Genomic DNA, 22,752 nt, shown 5'->3' with positions numbered 1-22,752 from the left:
TTAGTATAATTTGGGCTAAACTCTCCTATGCTTTTTGCCATATTATAATTCATTTTAACATGTCTAATCTCTCTCATGCATATCAGAGTAAAGAATTGTGTTTAATTTTCAACCCCATGTAACTAACCTAAAATATAGTAGCCACTCATAAAGTAACTTTGTCTAATTTGAATAGCAAAGTAGCTATAACCCTCTCAACTTTACACATCTTGCTAAAATATAGTCATCATTTCACAGCTATGTTTTGTGAAGAAAATGTTGTCTGTGTTATTAAACATATGATTCCAGCTATTAATTTTCTTCATTCAGTCTTGAATTAATAAGAAATAGGTTCTGTTTTAATTGCACAATATAATCCTCCAAATTTTCTTCCTTAAATTGTTAGCATTTCTTTTTTCATCTGATCTTTAATTTTCCAAGAGAAACACGATTCATTTACTTGTATTTGTCTAAAATTTTGTCATGTTGGCCATAAGTTTTGTTCTATATTTACAACACAAACCTTTGAGAGTTATTATTTTACTTTGCCTTTCAAGAAACTGTGATCTTTAGAAAGAAATCCAGGAAGAACCTGAATATGGCATGTTCTAATTCTGCATCCAAGATACATATATGGTAAAATAACATTTAGGCCATTTGATCTGCTTGAATGATGGCAGTGTTGAAAAGGTCATTTTCACGTCATCTTTTTTAGTGCTTCTCAAACTATGTAGGATAAAGTATCACTTCTGAAAAATTTCTACTTTGTTGTGGACTAATGCATTTGTAAAATACAATGATATTAAGTTGCCAAAAAATTAAATACTGATATACCAGATACAATCCTCATTTTAAAAAGATTATTTGATTGAACAAGCACAAAATTAATTTTTCAAATTGTTAAGATAAGTACAAATGCTCTGTCCCAACTACTGGTGTATATAATGTACATAATGGAGATTTCAACTAATTATTACTGGAACAAAGAACACATCCGCTTATAGGATATAATACTGGCAAATGAAATGGTTGCTGTCTCAGTTGGACCATGAAGGATGAATGTGAATTAGACATAAGATTGTGACAGTACACTCCAGGGAGATGAATAAAATTTGATCAAAAGTGAAACAATGCAAATTACAAGACTCTTTGGGATAGCTGAGTAGTATAGAATATTGAAACATGGAGTAATAAAGAACAGGTAGAAGATAATCCCAAGTATGTGAATTGAACTAACTAAGAGTATAAAGTTGAAGAATAGAGTTGGGACAAGTACATTTTTCAAGAGCAACCCTCCCACCCCCCACCCCCCATGCACCCCCTCCCCACAAAGGAAGGGCCTTTCAGGAAACTCAAATTTTTATTCTCCATTGCTTGGCAGTCCCATTCCAGACTAGATTTCCCCCAAATCACTGTATCTATAGTGGTCTCATTAAATTCAGCAATTAATGCTACAACGTTTAATATATGGGACACTTGCAGTATTCCTGTTTTTCTCAGCTGCATTTGACTCTACTGATCTCTCATTTCTCAAATCAATTTTTTTCTTAGTCTTCTGTTATATAACATTTGATATATTTCTTCTAAATCTCTGAAGCCTTCGCTTCATTTATATCTTTATTTAAAATCTTCTTCATCTCTTTATTTAAAATCTTTACATTTTGGAATTCCTTAGTTTTCTACAGTTGATTCTTTTCCCTTCCAGTCTATCACATTGTTCTTTCTTAATTTTGTCTTCTCTACTCCAAAGACTGCAAAGACTACCTATATGATTCTAATCCTCAAGTTAATATATTTCATCTGAACCACTGTCCTGAGTTCTACATCTTTACACACAACTGCTTACTGGTTATCTCACAAAGATTTCCAGTTTAAAACGTACAAACCTGAGTGTTTGCTTCCTCCCTTACTCTCATATAGTCTGAAAAATAATAAGAAAGCAAACTGATAGCAAACATAAAAATCCACAATAAACATTCAATCAGTTCAATAGCTCAGTTGTGTTCTACTCTTTGCGACCCCGTAGACTGCAGCCCAGCAGGCTTCCCTGTCCATCACCAACTCAAGAGCATGCCCAAACTCATGTCCATCCAGCCGGTGATGCCATCCAATCATCTCATCCTCTGTCATCCCCTTCTGCTCCTGCCTTCAATCTTTCCCAGCATCAGAGTCTTTTCCAAAAAGTCAGTTCTTCACATCAGGTGGCCAAAGTATTGGAGCTTCAGTTGATGAGTCATTATAATGCAAACTGAAGACCTCCAGGAAGTACAAATTGATGAGTCATTCCAGTGAAAACCCAGGACTGATTTCCTTTAGATTTGAATGGTTGGATCTCCTTGCAGTCCAAGGGACTCTCAAGAGTCTTCTCCAACACCACAGTTCAAAAGCATCAATTCTTCAGTGTTTGGCTTTTTTATAGTCCAAGTTTCACATCCATACATGATTACTGGAAAAATTTTAACTTGGTCTAGAAGGACCTTTGCTGGCAAACTAATGTCTCTGCTTTTTCATAAGCTGTGTAAGTTGGTCAGAGCTTTTCTTCCAAGCAGCAAGTGTCTTTTAATTTCATGGAGTCACTATCTGCAGTGATTTTGGAGCCCAAGAAAATAAAGTCTGTCACTGTCTCCATTGTTTCTCTGTTTATTTGCTATGAAGTGATGGGGCTTGATGCCATGATCTTTGTTTTTTGAAAGTTGAATTTTAAGCCAGTTTTTTCACTCTCCCCTTTCATTTCATCAAAAGACTCTCTAGTTCCTCCTCACTTTCTGCCAAAAGGGTGGTTTCATGTGAATATCTGAGCTTCCCACAATCTTTATTTCAGCTGTGCTTCTTCCAGTCCAGCATTTTTCATGATGTACTCTGCATATAAGTTAAATAGGCAGGGTGACACTATACAGCCTTGACGTACTCTTTTCCCTATTTGGAGCCAGTCTGTGGTTCCATGTCTGAGTCTAACTGTTGCTTCTTGACCTGCATAGAAATTTCTCAGGAGGCAGGTAAAGTGGTCTGGTATTCCTATCTCTTGAAAAATTTTCCACAGTTTGTTTCGATGTACACAGTCAAAGGCTTTGGTGTAATTGATAAAGCAAAGTAGATGCTTTTCTGGAACTTTCTTGCTTTCTCGGTGATTCTAGCAGATGTTGGCAATTTGATCTCTGGTTCCTCTGCTTCTTCTAAATTCAGCTTGAACTTGTGTAAGGTCTTGATTCAAGTACTGTTGAAGCCTGGCTTGGAGAATTTTAAGCATTACTTTGTTAGTGTGTGAGATGAGTGCTATTGTGTGGTAGTTTGAATATTCTTTGGCATTGCCCTTCTTTGGTATTGGAATAAAAACTGGCCTTTTCCAGTCCTGTGGCCACTGCTGAGTTTTCCAAATTTGCTGGCATATTGAGTGCAGCACTTTCACAGCATCATCTTTTAGGATTTGAAATAGCTCAACCGGAATTCCATCAGCTCCGGTTGCTTTCTTCCTAGTGATGCTTCCTAATGCCCATGTGACTTCGCATTCCAGAATGTCTGGCTCTAGGTGAGTGATCACACCATTGTGATTATCTAGGTCATGAAGATCTTTTTTGTATAGTTTTCTGTGTATTCTTGCCACCTCTTCTTAATATCTTCTGCTTCTGCTAGGTCCATACTGTTTCTGTCTTTTAGTGTGTCCCTCTTTGCATGAAATGTTCCCTCTGTATCTCTAATTTTCGTGAAGAGATCTCTAGTCTTTCCCATTCTGTTGTTTTCCTCTATTTCTTTGCATTGATTACTGAAGAAGGCTTTCTTATCTCTCCTTGCTATTCTTTGGAACTCTGCATTCAAATGGTTATGTATTTCTTTTTCTCCTTGCCTTTAGCATCTCTTATTTTCCCAGCTATTTGTAAGGCCTCCTCAGACAACCATTTTGCCTTTTTGCATTTCTTCTTCTTGGGGATGGTCTTGATCACTGCCTCCTCTATAATGTCATAAGCATCCATCTATAGTTCTTCAGGCACTCCATCAGATCTAATTCCTTGAATCTATTTGGCTCTTCCAATGTATTATTGTAAAGGATTTGCATCTTCAGGATCTTCAGTTGCTCAAACATCATTTTAACATCATATCTACACCTTCCTATCCCTCATTCTTGACAACCAAACAACATGTATTGTTGTCTCTACACACTGTCTGTCTTATCCTCTTACTTCGCCTCATCTTATTCACTATCTGAGCCAAACATAAACACCATTTCTCCAGGAAGACTTTCCTGTCCAACAGACGAAGTAATCTTCCTATGTTTACCACCCCGAATTACCTTGTTTTTCCTCTCACATTGTATATATTTTTGCATGTAAAATTACTTTTACAGTGGTTGTCTTCCACAGGAGAGAATTAAATCAATGAAATTAGGAATTGTATCTGTTTGTGTTAATGTATTATCTTGAAAAGGTAATAGAACACTGGACAATATATCAATAAATATCTTTTGAATTTATGGATACTTGATTGTGATACTATAAAATGTCAAAATACAGAGTAAGAGAATGACTGAATCAGGTAAATGTCAACCATTTTATTTCTAGAGGCACCCTCTGAAACCTAATCATCTATGTTTTCTTCCTAAATGGAGTATAATGACCTCAGGTATTAGGAGATAAAAATGACATCTTAGCCTTACTGTAAACAGAAAAATTCTCTTTGATGGTGATACAATTGGAAAATTGAAATGTGTAGACATAAATTAGTTAAGTATTTACAACAGTGTATATTTGTTTTCTAAATGTCATTCATGAATAGTTTTCTAGAGTACATTAATTTTTTTCTCTACTATTAAAGTGACAGGAAATGCTTGTACATCTATTGGCATCTCTCATGGTATAACATAGTATAAGTAAGTATGCATATTATTTGGAGTATGAGAGTGGGATGCAGACTTTAGAAATTGATTCTGCATTGATGGGTCCCTGTGACTATGCTTTCTAATTCTAGTGCTTCTTAATCAGTCGTGTCTGACTCTTTGCAATCCCATGGACCATACGGTCCATGGAATTCTCCAGGCCAAAATACTGGAGTGGGTAGCCTTTCCCTTTCCCAGGGGATCTTCCCAACCCAGGATCGAACCCAGGTCTCCCACATTGTAGGCGAATTCCTTACCAGCTGAGCCACAATGGAAGCCCAAGAATACTGGATTGGGTAGCCTATCCCTTCTCTAGGATATCTTCCTGACCCAGAAATCCAACTGGGGTCTCCTGCATTGCAGGCAGATTCTTTATCAACTGAGCTATCAGGGGAGCCCTTACTAATCATTTCAGAAAGGAATAATAATAACTATCATTGAAATGCCTAAAATTTTACAGTCATAATAAAAAAGTATCAAGTCATTTTCCCACTTCAGTGGAATAATATTTTAAAATGTATTGCCACTATCTAAAATAATGTTCATTTGCAGACAAATAACTGTGTGACAAACATGGTACAACATTTTGCATAGAAATATAAAATCCACAGATAATCCTGGAAGATAGATGTTTACCCTACTTTGGTTTGATATTTACCCTACTTGGAAAACCAAGAATCAGAATAGTTAAGTAATGTGTTAAGGTGATAAGACAATGATTTGCAAAGCTCAAATGCAGATACAAACATATCTGACTTCAGGGCATAAATCATTGCACTAAATTATCTCTTTAATCACATTATATATTTGGACTACATATCATGAACAAATATACATGATAGGTCTACCTTTTCTGAGAGAAATATAAGTCAGGGGAGAAAATATTAAACAATGATTATTTTGAAATCAGAACTGCATGCTGCATTATGGAATTCTCAATTAAGAAGAGTGGGCACTGGGAATCCTGTGGGTTCATACAAAATGATTATGCTAACTACCTCTTTTGGGAGGAACCATTCATCTCAATTTCTTAATTTTTTTTTTTTTTACTCATTATACTTTTTTTTTAACTTAGTGCAAAAAAAAAAAAAAAAGATATTGCACTAAGTCAATTTCTTAATTTTTAAAAGTAAGAACATTTAAAACATACTTTGTCTTTATTATTAGAGAAAATTTTAAATATTTTTAATTTCTAGGTTTGAATATTAACTTTGAATATTATTTTATGTATATATATCTTTACCGTCTGAGCCACCAGGGAAGACCATAAATATGTTTTAATATGCTTAAGAGTCTTTCTTTATGTTAAGTGGAAAGGCAAGTAGACATCCTTGTAAAATAGATCCAATGGCCTGAAACACATTTACTGGAAGTCAGATGCCTCAATCATGAAATTAAATAGAAAATGAGAATTTTAGCTAATAAAGGTCAATAATTTTCCACATAATAATGTATGATAGTTAAGAGCAAGCCACAGAATGTATATTGGCCAGATTCAAAGGTTGGTTCTAAAATGCACTAAGTTCTTCTTTTCAACTCTCTGTGCCAATTTTTCTTTATCTATACAGGGGAAGAAGGTTAATAATATCTAGATATTTTTCTAGAAAAAGATAATAAGGGAAAGATATATTGGACTATATGCAAGGAAAAAGAAAAAAAAAGGACAAATTTATACTGAAATATGGTATATTTGAGTTCAAAAGTCATAAACTTTCAATTATATGATGCCACATCATAAGAAATAGAATGGAGGGGATGGAAGTGGAGAGGAGAAAAAAAAGAGCAGGGATGTGAAGAAGGGAGTGAAAAAATAGAGGAGAAAAGAGGAATAGAAAACAAGAGAAGGAGAAAGAAGAGGAGGAATGGAAGAACAGGAAGATATTTGTACTTGCATATGCATGAAATTCTGAAAACTGCCATTAGACCATTTTAAGGCAAGTGTCATTCTCATTTTACAGATTAGCAAATTAAGGCACAAATATGCTAAATTACATATCCAAGATAAAATGTTAAAAGTGGCAAAGTCAGACATTAAGAATTCTCAAATTTTCTAACTTAAGTATTAAAAGTACAATTTTTATGAAATCTTACTAGCCTATTATTTTCTCCACAGTTTTCTAGTGAACACTGGTATTTTTGTCTTTCAAAGGATTGGTGAATTACTGAGTATTTTATTCATAAGAAGTCTTTAAAAAGTTTTTGACAATTTTACACAGATATACAAAATAGGAGATAGACGTCTCTTGAAGTCAAGTTCCTTGGAGAAAAGATTAAAGAAAAAAGAATGTGATGATATTGGAAATGTTAACGAGCCTAGCTTTTTAGAGTTCTTTCCATGCTCTTGAATCATTCACTTGTCACCAGATAAGCTTCTGACATTTAAAAAAAACAAAAAATAGAAGTGAGATGGGAATAGTTAGCAACTAGAAATTACTCATTGTTAATTTTAAAAATGTACTTTTCATGTGTATTTTTAATGTTCCAAAAATACTTAGAATGACACTTAACAATATTTTAAAAATCTTTTTACTTTTATCATTCTTTATAGTCATACTTGGCTTCCCAAGTAGTTTACCATTATGTTAAACAGCCTGCCTCCCAGTGAAGGAGATGTAAAATACACAGGTTCAATTCTTGGGTAGGAAAGATGCCCTGGAGGAGGGCATGGCAACCCACTCTAATATTCTGGAAAATCCCTTGGATAAAGGAGCCGGTAGAGCTATAGTCCACAGGGTCACAAAGAGTCAGACCACTGAAGCGACTTAGTGCACACGCACACACACGAATAGTCATATTGGGCTTTTCCGGTGGCTCAATGGTAAAGAATCTGCCTGCCAGTGCAGAAGATGCAGGTTCCATCCCTGAGTCAGGAAGATACCCTGGAGAAGAAAATGGCAACCCAATCCAGTAATTTTGTATGGAAAATCTTATGGACAGAGGAGCCTGATGGGCTATAGCACATGGGGTTGCAAAAAGAGTCGGAAAGGACTTAGCCACTAAAGGACAACAAGATAGTCAAATTATCTTCAGTTTAAATATTCATGGGAAATAACTATACCAATTAAATATTCCCATATGCATTGCCTTTTTATGAAAGGCTTGTTAGCTTCTGTAATCAGAACATGACTATTTGTTAGTAAATTATACACAATACAAAGTTAAATTCTATACATCTTTTTGGGAGCAAGCCAAGAGTAATTTGGGCATTCAGTGAAATGATTTAATTAAATGATTTTCTATAAATATATTTACATTCATTTAATTTGTAATTAGATTTAAGTAAGTGTTAGTCACTCAGTCGTGCCCAACTCTTTATGACCCTATGGACTGCAGCTCACCAGGCTCCTGGGTCCATGAGATTTTCCAGGCAAGGGTACTGGAGTGGGTTGCCATTTCCTTCTCCAGGGGATCTTCCCAAACCGGGGATTGAACCTGCATCTCTTGCATTGCAGGCAGATTCTTTACCAACTGAGCTACAAGGGAAGCCCAAATTAGATTGAGAAAATAGTAAAAAACAGTATTTTCAAACATACTCCTCCATCCCAAAACTACCACTGCTAAACATGAGTGCATTGTCAAATCCACGTATCTCTTGAACAGGCATTGAGTTATTCAATAAATAATTAAATAAAGTTCTTTCTTTGGACCAAGCACTGTTTTAAATGTTATAGACACAGGAGTGAAACAAAACAAAACAAACAAACAAAAAATAAATCCTTGACTTTGTGAAGCTAGTATAATAGGGTTAGGCCAGATAATAAACAAAATGAAAAAAAGAAAATAAACAATATGTTAAATAGCACTAGGTTTTACTAAAGAAGTAGAACAGGGAAGGATAATAGAGAACAATGGCAGATTTTGCAGTTTTAAGTAGGTAGTCAGGAAAGGCCCCAAGGAAAAAGTGACAGGAAGTAAAGACCCAAAGGAACACATTGACTAGTTATGAGTGGAGAATGATGTTCTCTGACGTCGGTTAACAGTCTCGTTCTGGTTTCTATGTAGAGAATATATGGAATGTGCTAAGGACAGAGCAAAGGAAAGATTTAGGAGTGCTGGTGGGAGAGGCAGTGAAAATTTGTTAGCCTGGATATATTTTAAAGTATCATGATGAAGATGGATTATATGTGGGCTGTGAGATGAAGAGGCCAGTCATGATGCCTCTAAATGTTTGGCTTGAACTATTTGAAGGGTGTAGTTGCTATTTGTTGATTTGGAAAACTCTGTGGAAAAATTTTCAGGGAAGACCAAATGCTCAGTTTTAGATTCTTCAGTTTGAGATTCCTAGTAAAGATCCAAAACGCTGGATAGAGAGATGGATGAATACATAGCTACATAGATACATACATACATAGATATGTAGATAGACACAAAGATAAATGGATTTGCATTTCAGGGGAAAAGATAAGCTATGATTACATGTTTATGAGTCATCAATAGGCAGATGATATTTAAAGCTATAGCACTCTGTAGGTAAATGATTAAACATGGAGAAAAGTCCTGATGACTGAGTTGGTGACAGTCCACATCTAATGTCAGTTAATAAAGAAGCAGCAAGAGAAAAGGAAGAAGTCAGCGACATTGGTTTTTTAAAATTGCATGTGTTTTCCTGGAACTCAAGTATCAAATATATTTTATGGAGGACAATGTACTTAACAGTGGCAAATGGTATCCGTGTACTGAGTAAGTAAAGCCTGAGAATTGACCTTTGGATTTAGTGAGGTATTTATCACTGCCTCACTGGCGAACCTCAGCAAGTTCATGTTCTGAGAAGTGATGGAGGCAAATGCCTGAACGCAGTGGGTTTAAAATAGAATGAAAAAAGGAAAATGTGTACAGACATCATGACCATGATGAAAGTAATTAGAAAAATGAGATAGAAACTGGAGTAGATAATAGAAGGATTTGTGTTTCCTGGGGTGTTTGTGTTTGTGTGTGTGAATAAAAGAACGTGATTCAATATGTTTTCTTTAATCCAAAGAATTCTTTTAATATTTTTGTCTTATGAACACCTTGAGCAAATATTTTGCCCATTCCCCAGTTAAAGTTGTAATTTCTAGATGCAAACAAAATTTCTACTAGAGTTCAGCACATATTACTAAAATACATACATCCTATGCATATTTGAAAATTCATATATAACATATTATAACAAATCATGTCAATAGGTAACTTTCAAGTGTTTCATCGCTTATTTTTTCTTGGATTTGTAGGCATATTAAATTTCTCCAAATGATTATTAAGCTAAAAAACATTGCTTTTCCCTATTATGTTCAAGACACTATGCTAAATGTGTTACATATCTTATTCTTACTCTTCACCATAGGCTTATAAAATAAATTTTATTAATCTATCTTCTAAATAAGAGTCCTGGTGATCAGCACTTCAGTGATTTTCCTGAGTGTTTGATAGATATGACTGATGTAGTAGGTATTTGGTCCCAATATATTTAGTTCCAAAATATATGACCTTTAACTTTTACTACTTTATAACTTTTATTACACTTACTGAAAGACAGAGACCAACTTTAAGTAACACGATTTTTACATACTAGGTAGAGCCAAGAGAGGCAATTAACGTGACCTACTATTAACATAGCTGTTAATTTGTTTAAGAAAAAATTGTGTTAGACGGCAAACACTATTTTCTCATGTTTACAATCATAAAACAAATTAGCACACTAATCCAGATTTTTTTTTCTTTATATGTCTTGCCATCATCATGAGACAATTTACCAAACTGCAAAACTAAAACAAGACAAAACAACACCCATTGTACTGACAAGTCAAAGATTTGGATGCAGCAAGTTACACATCAGATGGTGTTGATTGTGCGATAAAGGCTGTGAGGAATCCCAGATTAATCCTGTAGCTAGCCTACTGAGTTCCTCTAAAGATTTGCCATTGGAGATGCAATTACTGGGTCTCTTAGAGTTCAAATGTGAGATTCTGAAAACAAATCTTTATCTGAAAAGAATACTGGTTTTCTGCATGCTTAAATTTTGTGCGGTTTAACTAATACCTGAAAATGCAAGCTTTGTTTCTTAAAAATCTAAATAACAGGAAATTTAAATGTAGTAGGGAAATATTTCATTTTCTCATTACTTGATAATGAATTTCATGTCAAAATTTCTACATATATCAGAAAAGATACAATAACATCTCATTTTAGAATTATGTTCTTTAGAAATCCTTGGCCAACATAATATCTATTCCATTTATTGTTTTATTCCACCTTAATTTCACTACATTTTCCTTGTAAGTTTTCAATTTTCAGTAGTGAGAACCTACAACCATCAACAACTTCTGGATAGTAATTTTATTTTCAAAATTTATCCTATACTGTATGATATAAAAAAATCAAACATTTTAATGAGATACTTAAATTGTAACATGCCTGAAGATTGTAAGTTAAAAATATATTATACATAATGCATATTTATAATTTATACATGACTCTAGTGGTACTATAGAGAAAGAATATGATTTAGAGTTCTGAAGTAAAGGTTTTGAATTTCATACATTCCACAATGACCTGCATGAACTTGTAAAAGTTCTCTCTTTCATTTCCACCTGTAAATAGAAGTATTTTCCAACTAATAGACTGGTCACAATGTTTAACTACTAAATAAGAAGGTACATATTATCTTCTTGGTAGTTAAAAGCAAGTAAATAGTTTCTCCTCTTTTCCTCTTATCTAGAAACATAGCTAAAAAAAGCATAGATAAATGCTTAAGCATTAAAAAAAAAGGCATAGATAAATGGAATCAGTGATTGAATTTTATTTTAGAACAATAGCAAAAAACTTGTTCAACATGTCTTTAGAGCAAAATAAATGTTTTATTAAAATGTTAGTCTTTCCCATAATAAATTGAAGTACTCTTTTTTTTTTCAAACTTTAGAAAAACTGAAGATGATTGGAAGATTGCACATACACATCTATCTACAATGCACATATATATTTGTGTGTTATTTTTCTAACCTAGGAAGTATATATCTCATCTTTCCTTAGTGAAACATCAGTAATATGAGTGTAGAAGAATGATATATTAAGCAAGACATCCTTCTTAGGAACTCAGACTCTGTAGTTTTAAACAGTAATTTAAGTTCCTAAACACTGTAACACTGTAGGCAATTAAATAAATTCTAAATAATTTTCAAATGGCTGGATTTTATCCCATATGTTAAATATTATTTTAATAACTTTAGTGCCTTTTGCCTGCTGTTTTCTACAAACACTATTAAAACTATGGAAGTTTGAATATGCAAGGAAGTGAATGAAGAGAAAGACCTAAGCAAATGTCATGTAGGCTGAGAAGGTGAGCACTGAAATTTTACCTCTTGACAATGCCCCCAGTGTTAGGGGAAAAAAACAGAACCTTATAATTTTTAGCTACCCTTTAAACTGAATATGAAGGATGCAGTGGATATCTTTTACAGAAAAAAAGTATGCAAAGCATACTTTAAAGTATATGCTAAAGTATCCACCCAACTCATCATAAAATTGGTATGAAAACCCCAAAATATATTTTGGTATAGTCTTTTTCAGCATCAACAAAGTGATCAATGATCTTTGAGGCAGAAAAGAGAAATTTAAATAAATAAAGAAAACTCACCTTGTCCACAATACATATCTGCTTTTTGGTTTGAGCATCAAGTATTTCAATCTCAAAGTGAGTAGTTTTTGAATGTTTAACTGCTGACGCTGATCTTAGAGGGCCTGCTGAGATTATAAATTGCGACAAAAAATGAAAATTTCTCATGTCATCCTTCAGTATGGACCGTGTAGCTCCTGGAGAAATCCTGCGTTCTGAAGCAAGAGACTTGTACCTTTTGAACATTCTGCGAACTACCAGGAGAAACTCTTGTCAACAGGAGACACATGCAAGTGTGCTCCCTTCAAACAAGTTAAATACTGCTGGTGAAACCTGGAAAGGTCAAGTGGCATGCCATTCCAAGAGTTCAGTTTTATTTAGCAGCCTTGAAAACAATGACTGATCTCTTTCTATATATAACACACTATTGTGAATTGCTGCAGTGTAGATTACCAGCATTCAAATTATTTCTTGCTTTCTCCTTTTATCTCAGGTTCTTAATATGGCCAGTAGTATCTGAAATTCCAAAGCAAGAAAGGAATAGAGAAGAGTTTTTATTATCTCTGGATTCTGGATCCACTAATCTGCAAACACATGAATTAATCCTGCATTCATATGTAGATGTACTAAAATTATCATACTGCTATCTTATCTTATGTCTTATACTAATACTTAGTACATTATTACATAAACACATTTTTTTTGGTAAATACTTCCTAGAATATTTTGAATACTGTGCCATATTTTGAATACTCACATATACATCTGATAGAAAATGGATAAATTCTTCATTCCATATGGAGAACAGAAAAACAACAAGTCATCTATATGACTGGGATACATAGAGACGAACTTTATACTTTAAGGAAAAAGAACAAAACCTTATTTTAACACTTTTACACACATTATATGACAGGGAAATCATTAAATGGATATGCAAAATCAGTACTAAACATCACAAGTATCACAAATTATGACAAATTCAAATAAGCTCAGAATGAACAATGAAAAATAAAAAAACAACCTGGAAAGAGGGGTTTGCGAAAGACTCCAAGTACTCTGAGACCTGTAAAGCGGGTGAAGGAATAACAAAAATCCAAATTATAGTGTTACTGATTCAAAGGAATGTTACAGGAAAATATTCTAGGATATTATTTTCAATAAAAACATGAAAAAGAAAACAGTTACAATAGTAGAGGGGAAATCTATATATCTATATTAGGGAACTAATCTTTAATTTTGTAAATAAAATAATGCAATTAAAACATTTTGGACTACTCATTGTGTGCCAGAGATTCATGTACACATTGTTCAGTAATCGTTTTCATACTCTAGACCACAATTCCACTCAATATTTATTATTAAACACTAGAAGTCAGGGATGTACGTGCATATATGATTTTGCACACACACACACACACACACACACACACACACACACAGAGTCAGTTTTATCACCTAGTTGTTCAGCACTTTAAATTTAGGATTATCCTTAACAGTTCCCTTTCTCCCACACCTCAGATCTAATCCATCAAAAATCCAGAGCACAGTCTTACCACCATCCCACAGCTAAATTCAGAGTATCATTTCACCTGTAATGCTTTTCCAAACTGGTCTCCCTGTGTGAAAATTGATCAATCTATAGTCTTTAGTGCAGCAGCTGAAATGATCGGTCTTTCTATTAAAACAAGCAATGTAATTAACTGCTCAACACACTCCTTGAGGATTCATGTTTTATTCATATATAATTAAAAAGCTAAAGTTTCCTGAAGAGGTCTACAATGCTCTGCATCATCAGCATTTTGTCATATTTCTGATTCCATGCCCTAAGCTACCCACAGTTCTCAGAGGAGTGTCTAGCACACAGTAGGTGCCTCATACACATGTATTAAAGAATCAACTAATATATAATTGATCAATAAGTGTATCTTGAAGGTGTAGGCAGAAGGATGTGAATTAACTACATGGTGAGGTGAACTATTAGTCATTATACCAAAGTAACATAACTCTGCAACCCATATAATATAATCTTCAGAGATAGCTTCTATTAAAAACAAAAAGAAGGGAATAGTCAAAGGACACAGGTGCCAAACTGAAAGAGCTCCCATTGCCAACACTGAAATAATTCAAAAACATAAATATTGATGATAATATATTCTGACTCAAAGAACTTTGTAAATATCTGTGAGTCCATACTGCTATAAATAAGTGATAGAATAAGTAATAAATAAATAAATAAATGGGGACAAGGAATGAAATTTTCCTACATAAGAAATTCCAAATTGTATATTCAGATAATCTCTGCATGAGTGTAAGTTTCACTTAAGTAACACAATGAATGGAAGCAGAAAATAGAAGCTTTACAGTGAGTAAAGAAACTGGCAGGGAGACATATTTTAACCTAGAGATCAAGTCTAATATCACCATGAAGAGTCATGTTGATATTACATACTGACGGATATCATGAGATGAGGGCACATCAGTTCTGTGGTATTCTTCCAAAAGTTCATTACTTAAGTTTAACCCTGAGAAAACAGCAAACAAACACAAATTGAGGGACATCCTACAAAAATACCTAATAGTCTTTCAAACTGTTAAAAATATGAAAAACAAGGAAACAATTAAGATAAAGTGACAGATCAAGAGAGACTATATAAAGAAACAAGTAGAAAAATGCAATGTAGTATGTTGATTGTTTTCTAAAAGAGAAAATAAATGAGAATAGCATCTGAAATTTAACTAACTGTATAGTACCAATATAAATATCTGAGTTTTGATAAATTTGATTATGAAAGATGTTGAAATTAGGGGAACTAGGTAAAAAAATACACACAAAAATTTATTCTCAATGATTTTCTAAAGTTATTCTAAAATAAAAAGTATCAGCTAAAACATACCCACACTTGCAAAAAAAAAAAAAAAATTGAAGAAAGAAAAAATGGGTGTAAATGGCATTATTTAAAAGGGAGAAAATTGCAGATTTTTGTCTATGCCAGTCATCTATATTAAAAGTTTTCAAAGAAAAAAAAATAATTTTGTGTATTAGGCTATTTATTATTTCATTAGTATTTTGAAGTAACTTTAAAAACAAAGTATTTTCTATTTGCTAAATTTTTTTAAGATTGTTGCTAAATAGATCATAAGGCAACTAATATCATTAATTACTACTGGTTTAATACTAGACCTGGGATATCACTTTAAAATAGATAGCAGTTTGAAAATGTTTTTAGTGGAAAACTATTATAAAATGATGCATGTAAAACAGGAATCTTTATTCCAATTGAATTTACTTATAGTAAAATGTGAAGGGAGGCCTTATTGTACCATTGTTCTTTACCCTCATGTTTTTCATTTCTTTTTGACAGAAGGCATATCATTTAAATTTATTTTCCATTTGAAGTGCTACTTCTTAAGAGATCATTTTAAATAATAAGTAGAGTTATTCTATATGGCAGTTTTAGTTCATACAAAATTGAGTAAATATATTTATTCCATTCCCTCCCAATATACTATATACCTTATAATTAATATCTTGCATTAGTGTGACACTTTGTTACAATTAATAAACCAATATTGATAAATATTTATGAATTAAAGGCAATATCTTAGGGTATAGACTTTGTGTTTTATAGTTCTGTGAGTTTTGACAAATAAATTCGTTCATCCACCATAACAACATCATACAAAAAGTTTTACTGACCTGAGACTGTCCTGTACTCTACATATCCATTCCACTCTGTACTCCTGAATTCCTGGCAACCACTAATCTGTTTTACTGTCTTCACAGTTTTATCTTTTCCAGAATATCATAGTTGAAATCATACAGTATGTAGTTTTTCCAGACAGGCTTTTTAAAATTAACAATACACATATAAAATTAGAGTTGTTTTTTTTTTTATCATTAAATAATATCTCATTATATGTTGTACCATAGTTTACTTATTCATTCATCTATTGAAGGACATCTTTGTTGTTGCTTTGAACATTTGTGTTTTAGGTTTATGTGTGAGTATAATTTTAAATTTCTTTCATTAAAGAACTAAGAATGTGATTGCTTAATTGAATAGTAGGTCTTTGTTTATTTTGTAACAGTCAAACTGCTTTTCAAAATGTACCATTTGGCATTCCCACCAGCAATGAATGAAAGTTCTGGTTGCTCCACATCCTCCACAGGTTTGGTGTTATAACTGTTCTGGAATTTGGCCATCCTAATAAGTGTGATGTAGTATTTCATGTTTAAATATACAATTCTCTAATGACAAATGATGTAGAGTATCTTTTCTTCTGCTTATTTGCCATCTGTATATCTCTGGTGAAGTGCCTGCCCAGATCTCTTGTCCATTTTGTAATTGCTTTTTTATCCCCTACTGTAGAGTTTAGAGAGTTCCTTTTATATCTTGGATATAAGTTCTTTATCATATATGTGTTTTCCAAATACTTTCTTCCTGTTTGGTTTGTCTTCTAATTCTCTTAAGAGTATTTTTTGTAAAGCAAAAGTTTTAAAATTTAACGAATTCCAATTTATCTCTTCATCATTCATGGATTGTGCTTTTCTGATGTTATTTTCTATAAAATGTATGATTTTGTATTTTACATCTATGTCCATGATCCATTTTGAGTTAATTTATGTGAAAGGTATAAGGTCTGTAAATAGATGTTCTTTTTGCATGTGGGTATCTAGCTGCTTCAGTACCATTTGGTAGAAAGACTATCCTTTCTCCAATGGTCTGCCTATAATTGCTTGACTATATTTATGTGGATCTATTTCTAGACTGTCCTGTTCCATTGATCTATCAGTCTGTTCTTTTTGCCAAAACCACATTGTCCTTATTATGGTAGCTTCATAAGAAGACTTGATGTCTGGTAATCTCAGCCATCTAACTTTGTTTTTCTTCTTCAGTACTGCAAGAGATATTCTGAGTCTTTTGCTTCTTAGTTCAGGTTTTATGATAGATACTCCATGTATTGGAGCCTCCCTAGTGGCTCAATGGTAAAGAATCCACTTGCCAATGCCAGGAGCTGCAGGAGACGCGAATTCAATTCCTGGGTCAGGAAGAACCCTTGAGGAGGAAACGGCAGCCCGCTCCAGTATTCTTGCCTGGAGAATCCCATGAACTGAGGAGCCTGGCAGGCTACAGTCCACCGGGTGAGAAAAAGTTGACACGACTGAGTGACTGAGCACACAAGCACACACTCCATGTGTTTCCACAATTGCATTGTGGATTCAATAAATCATAGTGGGTTTTCTAAATTTGAACATCTGCATGTTAACAATGAATATTTTCATAAGATTATAATAGTAGGAATTTCCAGAATTGATGCACTTTTACTCTAAATCAAAGGCAAAAATGCAAAAAGAAAGGACGTTATTCCCATCATAGGAAAAATTGTTCTTGGCCATTTTTCTGGAAAATAGTTTATTTCACTGTATTTACATTTTTGCTGATACTTTATCGGGTAATGGAAATGATAATCATCCATACATGTACAACTTCCCTGATGGCTCAGATGATAAAGCGTTTGCCTACAGCGCAGGAGGCCTGGGTTTGATCCCTGGGTTGGGAAGATCCCTGGGAAAAGGAAATGGCAACCCACTCCAGTACCCTTGCCTGGAAAACCCCATGGACAGAGGAGCCTGGTAGGCTACAATCCATGGTGTAGCAAAGAGTCAGACACGACTGAGTGACTTCACTTTTTTCACTTTCATACATGTTTGTGACATTTAGCCACCAGATCATAAAATTCATGAGGCAAAGATTAGATCTAATTTTGCCCATCACTCTACCTTCAAGGCATAGTATAATTACTGGCATATAATTACTGGCATATAGTAAGTACTCAACACTGTTTGTTGAATGAACAAATCATCATGTGAATATTTTTTCTCTTTAAGTTGAGATTCTAATCAATGATATCACAATAAGGTAGTCACTTTTTTTTTTCCCAGTGTAATCATTTTATTAACAAACAGAAACTATGGGTTCCGACAAGAGTACAAATTACAATATTTTTCCAGTGGGTTAAATTGCTACATTTTTATAATAAACATAAAGAGTTTTCATAGTTAATTTATCAAAACATAAAGCCTGCCTATTGAGTTTCGTATGGCACAAAGGAAATACATGAAAATAAAGTTGTGCCTGTGAAAGTTTTGTCCTAGAAATAGACCCACACAAGTATAACAGAAAGGACTTCATGATAAGAACTATGGTTTTAATCTGTACTAAATGTCACCTGAGTAAATCCTTGAAGACACTAAACCCAGAGTTAAGTGGGTCAAAGAGAAATAAAGACAAACACAAACCCACATGTCCTGGATATTTTTGGTCAATGTTCATGAGAAAATCTTGTATATTAGGTACAAAGAATTAGAGTTTAGGAAGTTAATATGGGAGCAGAATATTAAGCATTAAGGCCTACTATTATTGGACCTAGGAACATATATAAGCAAGTAATATGTGTCTAGAAAATAACACTTTATTAATGCAAATAGTTTGGGTTCAAGAAGTTCCTTGTTAAATAGTCATGTAATATCATACTTTCCATTATCTGTCCCATTTCAATAACATTATGGATTTTGCAAGACTTATGAAATACAAGACACTATATATAAATCAAATAGAGACATTTCTGAAAAAATTGGAGGGCATTCAATACACACATTTAACATATTTTCTCAGTGTTCTCCAAAATCAGATTTATGCCTCCCAAAAATCAGATCTTTAATTTTTGTTATCCCATCACCCTAAAACTTCATGGCAGATAGATGGGGAAACAGTGGAAACAGTGGTTGGCTTTGTCTTTCTGGTCTCCAAAATCACTGCAGATGGTGATTGCAGCCACGAAATTCAAAGACACTTACTCCTTGGAAAGAAAGTCATGACCAACCTAGACAGCATATTAAAAAGCAGAGACATTACTTCCCCAACAAAGGTCCATCTAGTCAAGGCTATGGTTTTTCCAGTGGTCATGTATGGATGTGAGAGTTGGACTATAAAGAAAGCTCAGCGCAGAAAAATTGATGCTTTTGAGCTGTGGTGTTGGAGAAGACTCTTGAGAGTCCCTTGGACTGCAAGGAGATCCAACCAGTCCATCCGAAAGGAGATCAGTCCTGGGTGTTCATTGGAAGGACTGATGTTGAAGCTGAAACTCCAATACTTTGGCCACCTGATGTGAAGAGCAGACTCATTGGAAAAGCCCCTGGTGCTGGGAAAGAATGAGGGCAGGAGGAGAAGGGGACAGCAGAGGATGAGGTGTTTGGATGGCATCACCCACTCAATGGACATGGGTCTGGGTGGACTCCTGGAATTGGTGATGAACAGGGAGGCCTGGCATGCTGTGGTTCATGGGGTTGCAAAGAATCAGACACGACTGAGAAACTGAACTGAACTGATAACCCTAATTAAACATTCAGATTATTCTTCTTCTTTACTTTTCTAAATCTAGATGGTTACAATCATTGGAAAATGAAATTTACTTATCATTACTACACTGATATCTGCATAGATTTCTAAGCTAGGTGCTATTGGCTCCATAAAATATTCAAAAGTATATTTATTATCCTTTTCCCCTATAAAGTTTATGTAGTCTTATTTTTCTCCACTTTCCTCAATTTTAGTGATACCAATGAGCTATGAAATGGGCTCTGAGTCAGCAGGCTAAAGGTAGATAGAAAAGACTTAGCAATATGAAAATAAACTGTTTTCTGAGTCTCCAGAGAATATAAGTTTTCCTAAAAGAGTGTTTTATATTTGTTACGCAAGCTTTTTAAAGTCCTGAAACTAAGTGGTTGAAACCATGTATGTTAACATTTGAACTAATACATAATAATTGAAAAATCACATATATTTATTGAGTATTTATTTTGGTTACATGAAATAAATTACTTGTAATAGAGAAAAGGATTAAAAGGAGGAAACAGGTGTTCTTACTGTGACAAATTTGTTTTAAATTTTTAACCAAAAAATTGGGGTAGTTGGTAAATTAGAAATAATGAATAAATAAATCTGTTCAGATAATAGATGAATAATAGTTGTTCTATTTAGAAATACTATAGCTGAAATGTAGGGGAAAGAACTCTGGAGTTAAGTTCAGAGATGCAGACTCTTGGTCTACTCTGACAGCCTGTGCTATATGATACTGGATGAACCGAGTAACCTCTTACTACTAGTTGTATCTTTCATGAACACATTCTTAGTATGATATCTAATGATCCTTCTAACTGTAATTTCTGGGTAATATTTATTTTTTTTTCCTATTTAAAGCCAACCATTATTAAAAAAAATAGAAATAAGACCTATATAGTTGTCTTTCCCTCACAAAGTTACTGTACCTTTATAGTAATGTTAGTAAAAATGAACTGTAAAATTCAATACATTAATTAATAAATTAGACAGGAGTGGGAGTCTCTGTACTGTATTTCACTGACTATGGTGAAATTAAATGATTTCCTGAAAAGCAAACCAATTGGACTGAGATATGACCACTTTTTTTTTTAATTGAGGAAAACATAATCTCATTTTGTGTGTACAAGGTTCAAGTGACTTTTAAAATTAAAATATTCATAGGAAAAGGCAAGGAAGGGGTGACAGAACTTAATTCATATTCAGTTTTGAGCAGACTATAATTTCTATTTGTCTTGTCTTTTTTGAATTTTGAGTTGAATACTTACCAAAATGTTTTCTTTGGACCATTTATAGAAATTACAAAGTCCTCATAAACCATTCAATCCAGTATTTAACTCAACTCTATATGCTCCATTTTTCCTTGATTGCACACTGTGTTTTCATTAGAGCAGTTGGCTCTGCCCTCTTCTGTGTTCTCTGATTCCACCCTGGAGAGTTTCCAGACATTCAGGCCTGCCCTTCCTAAAGCTGGCCACATGATTGCAGTTGTCCTCTGATGTGTGCTGGCAAGTGCTGTACTTTATTTTGGGAGCTCAGGCCATGCCTGTTTCTCCTCTTTCAGGGATTTCTTGTCATAAATAGAATGGACTATAGAGTTCCTCTCTCAACTTTGAAAGAAAAATTTGAAAAAAAAATCTGAATATTTTTGGATCTATATATTTAGCAACACACTCATATACTTTCTTTGCAGTTTTACCTCTTCTCTGATAAGCTGTGAAGAAATCATAATCAAACAAAAAATTAAAGTTTCATTTGAGAAATAAGAACTTAGTGTGTTCATTTTTTTATTATGTACAGCTTCATTTTTTCACTGGGCTTGGGAAATTGAGGCCAGTGCATTTTTTTGGTTCATAGATTTTCAAAAAAACCTTAAAAACATCAGAGAGATGAGTAAGACAGTACCAACAGAGTGAGGATATTAACTCTGCATCTTCATAATTTAAAAATCAATAATATTGCTATTATTTAGGTTTCTCATGCACATTTCAAGTAATTTAAGTAATATGATCTGAGATGGTTGAGGTACATTTTCATCTGGACAGAAAGATGTTGACTAGCACTATTTGAAATATTATCTTTTCTTGGATTATCTAGAGTTGTAATGTTTTCATTTTTGAACATTTTATGCCACAAGGTTTGCATAGTTTAATCTACTTAGGAAACAGCAGACGTTATATCTGTGTGAAGTAATTGGTATTCACAGAGTAATAGTCAGTGACCATGTGAGGCTTATCATGGTTTATGCAATGTACTCAGTGCTTATCCACATAACTGAATAAGATAGCTTTTATTATAGATGCAGAAACTGAGGCACAGAGGGTTTAGGTAACTTCACCGAAGTGATAAAGTCAAAAAGTGGCATAACTAATCACAAATCACTATAAGTTCTTAATAACTTTCCAGCATCACCTTTTATGGCTGCATACACACACATCCAGAACTAAATGCATATATAGGGATCTATTATTTATCATCACAGAATTAAAATCATACAACACATATATATGTATACACTATCAAAGTATAATTGTGATTGCAAAATGATAGCTGCTTATTTTTAAATGGAAAACACACAATATCCTCTGTGTGTGAGTATATTTGTGCTTACAAATGACAATGCATGAACGTGTGTGTGTGTGTGTGTCTATGTGTTTGTGAGAGAGAGAGAGATGACACAGCAATTGGTGATGCTCTTTGGGGAACTTGTCCTTCATCAACTAACAAACATACTTGTCCCTCTACAGATACATATGCTTATGCTTATCTGACTCTCATTCACTCTAACTTTTCCCTGTGAGTCAATTTTCCTGCCACTTCTACATCCTTGACATCCCGGAATTACTTGTGCCATAGTGATACCCAGAGTTGCACAATTTTCATAAGGACTGAAATAGGACATCACAGAATCC

At 33.8% G+C, this 22,752-nt stretch overlaps 1 protein-coding gene across 1 annotated transcript in view; it reads right to left on the bottom strand.

Moving 5' to 3' along the window:
• Window positions 1–12,790, bottom strand: part of TECRL (trans-2,3-enoyl-CoA reductase like) — a 140,672-nt gene extending 127,882 nt beyond the window's left edge. The window contains exon 1 of the mRNA XM_043906645.1: window positions 12,459–12,790. Coding sequence (XP_043762580.1) covers window positions 12,459–12,683 — 225 coding nt within the window. The 5' untranslated portion in view covers window positions 12,684–12,790. The remainder of the gene's footprint in view (window positions 1–12,458) is intronic.
• Between the last annotated feature and the right edge of the window lie 9,962 nt (window positions 12,791–22,752).

The sequence above is a fragment of the Cervus elaphus genome, chromosome 6, assembly GCF_910594005.1.
Source record: "Cervus elaphus chromosome 6, mCerEla1.1, whole genome shotgun sequence".
In the NCBI taxonomy this organism is placed as follows: Eukaryota; Metazoa; Chordata; class Mammalia; order Artiodactyla; family Cervidae; genus Cervus; species Cervus elaphus.
This window is presented reverse-complemented; position numbering and strand designations above follow the sequence as displayed.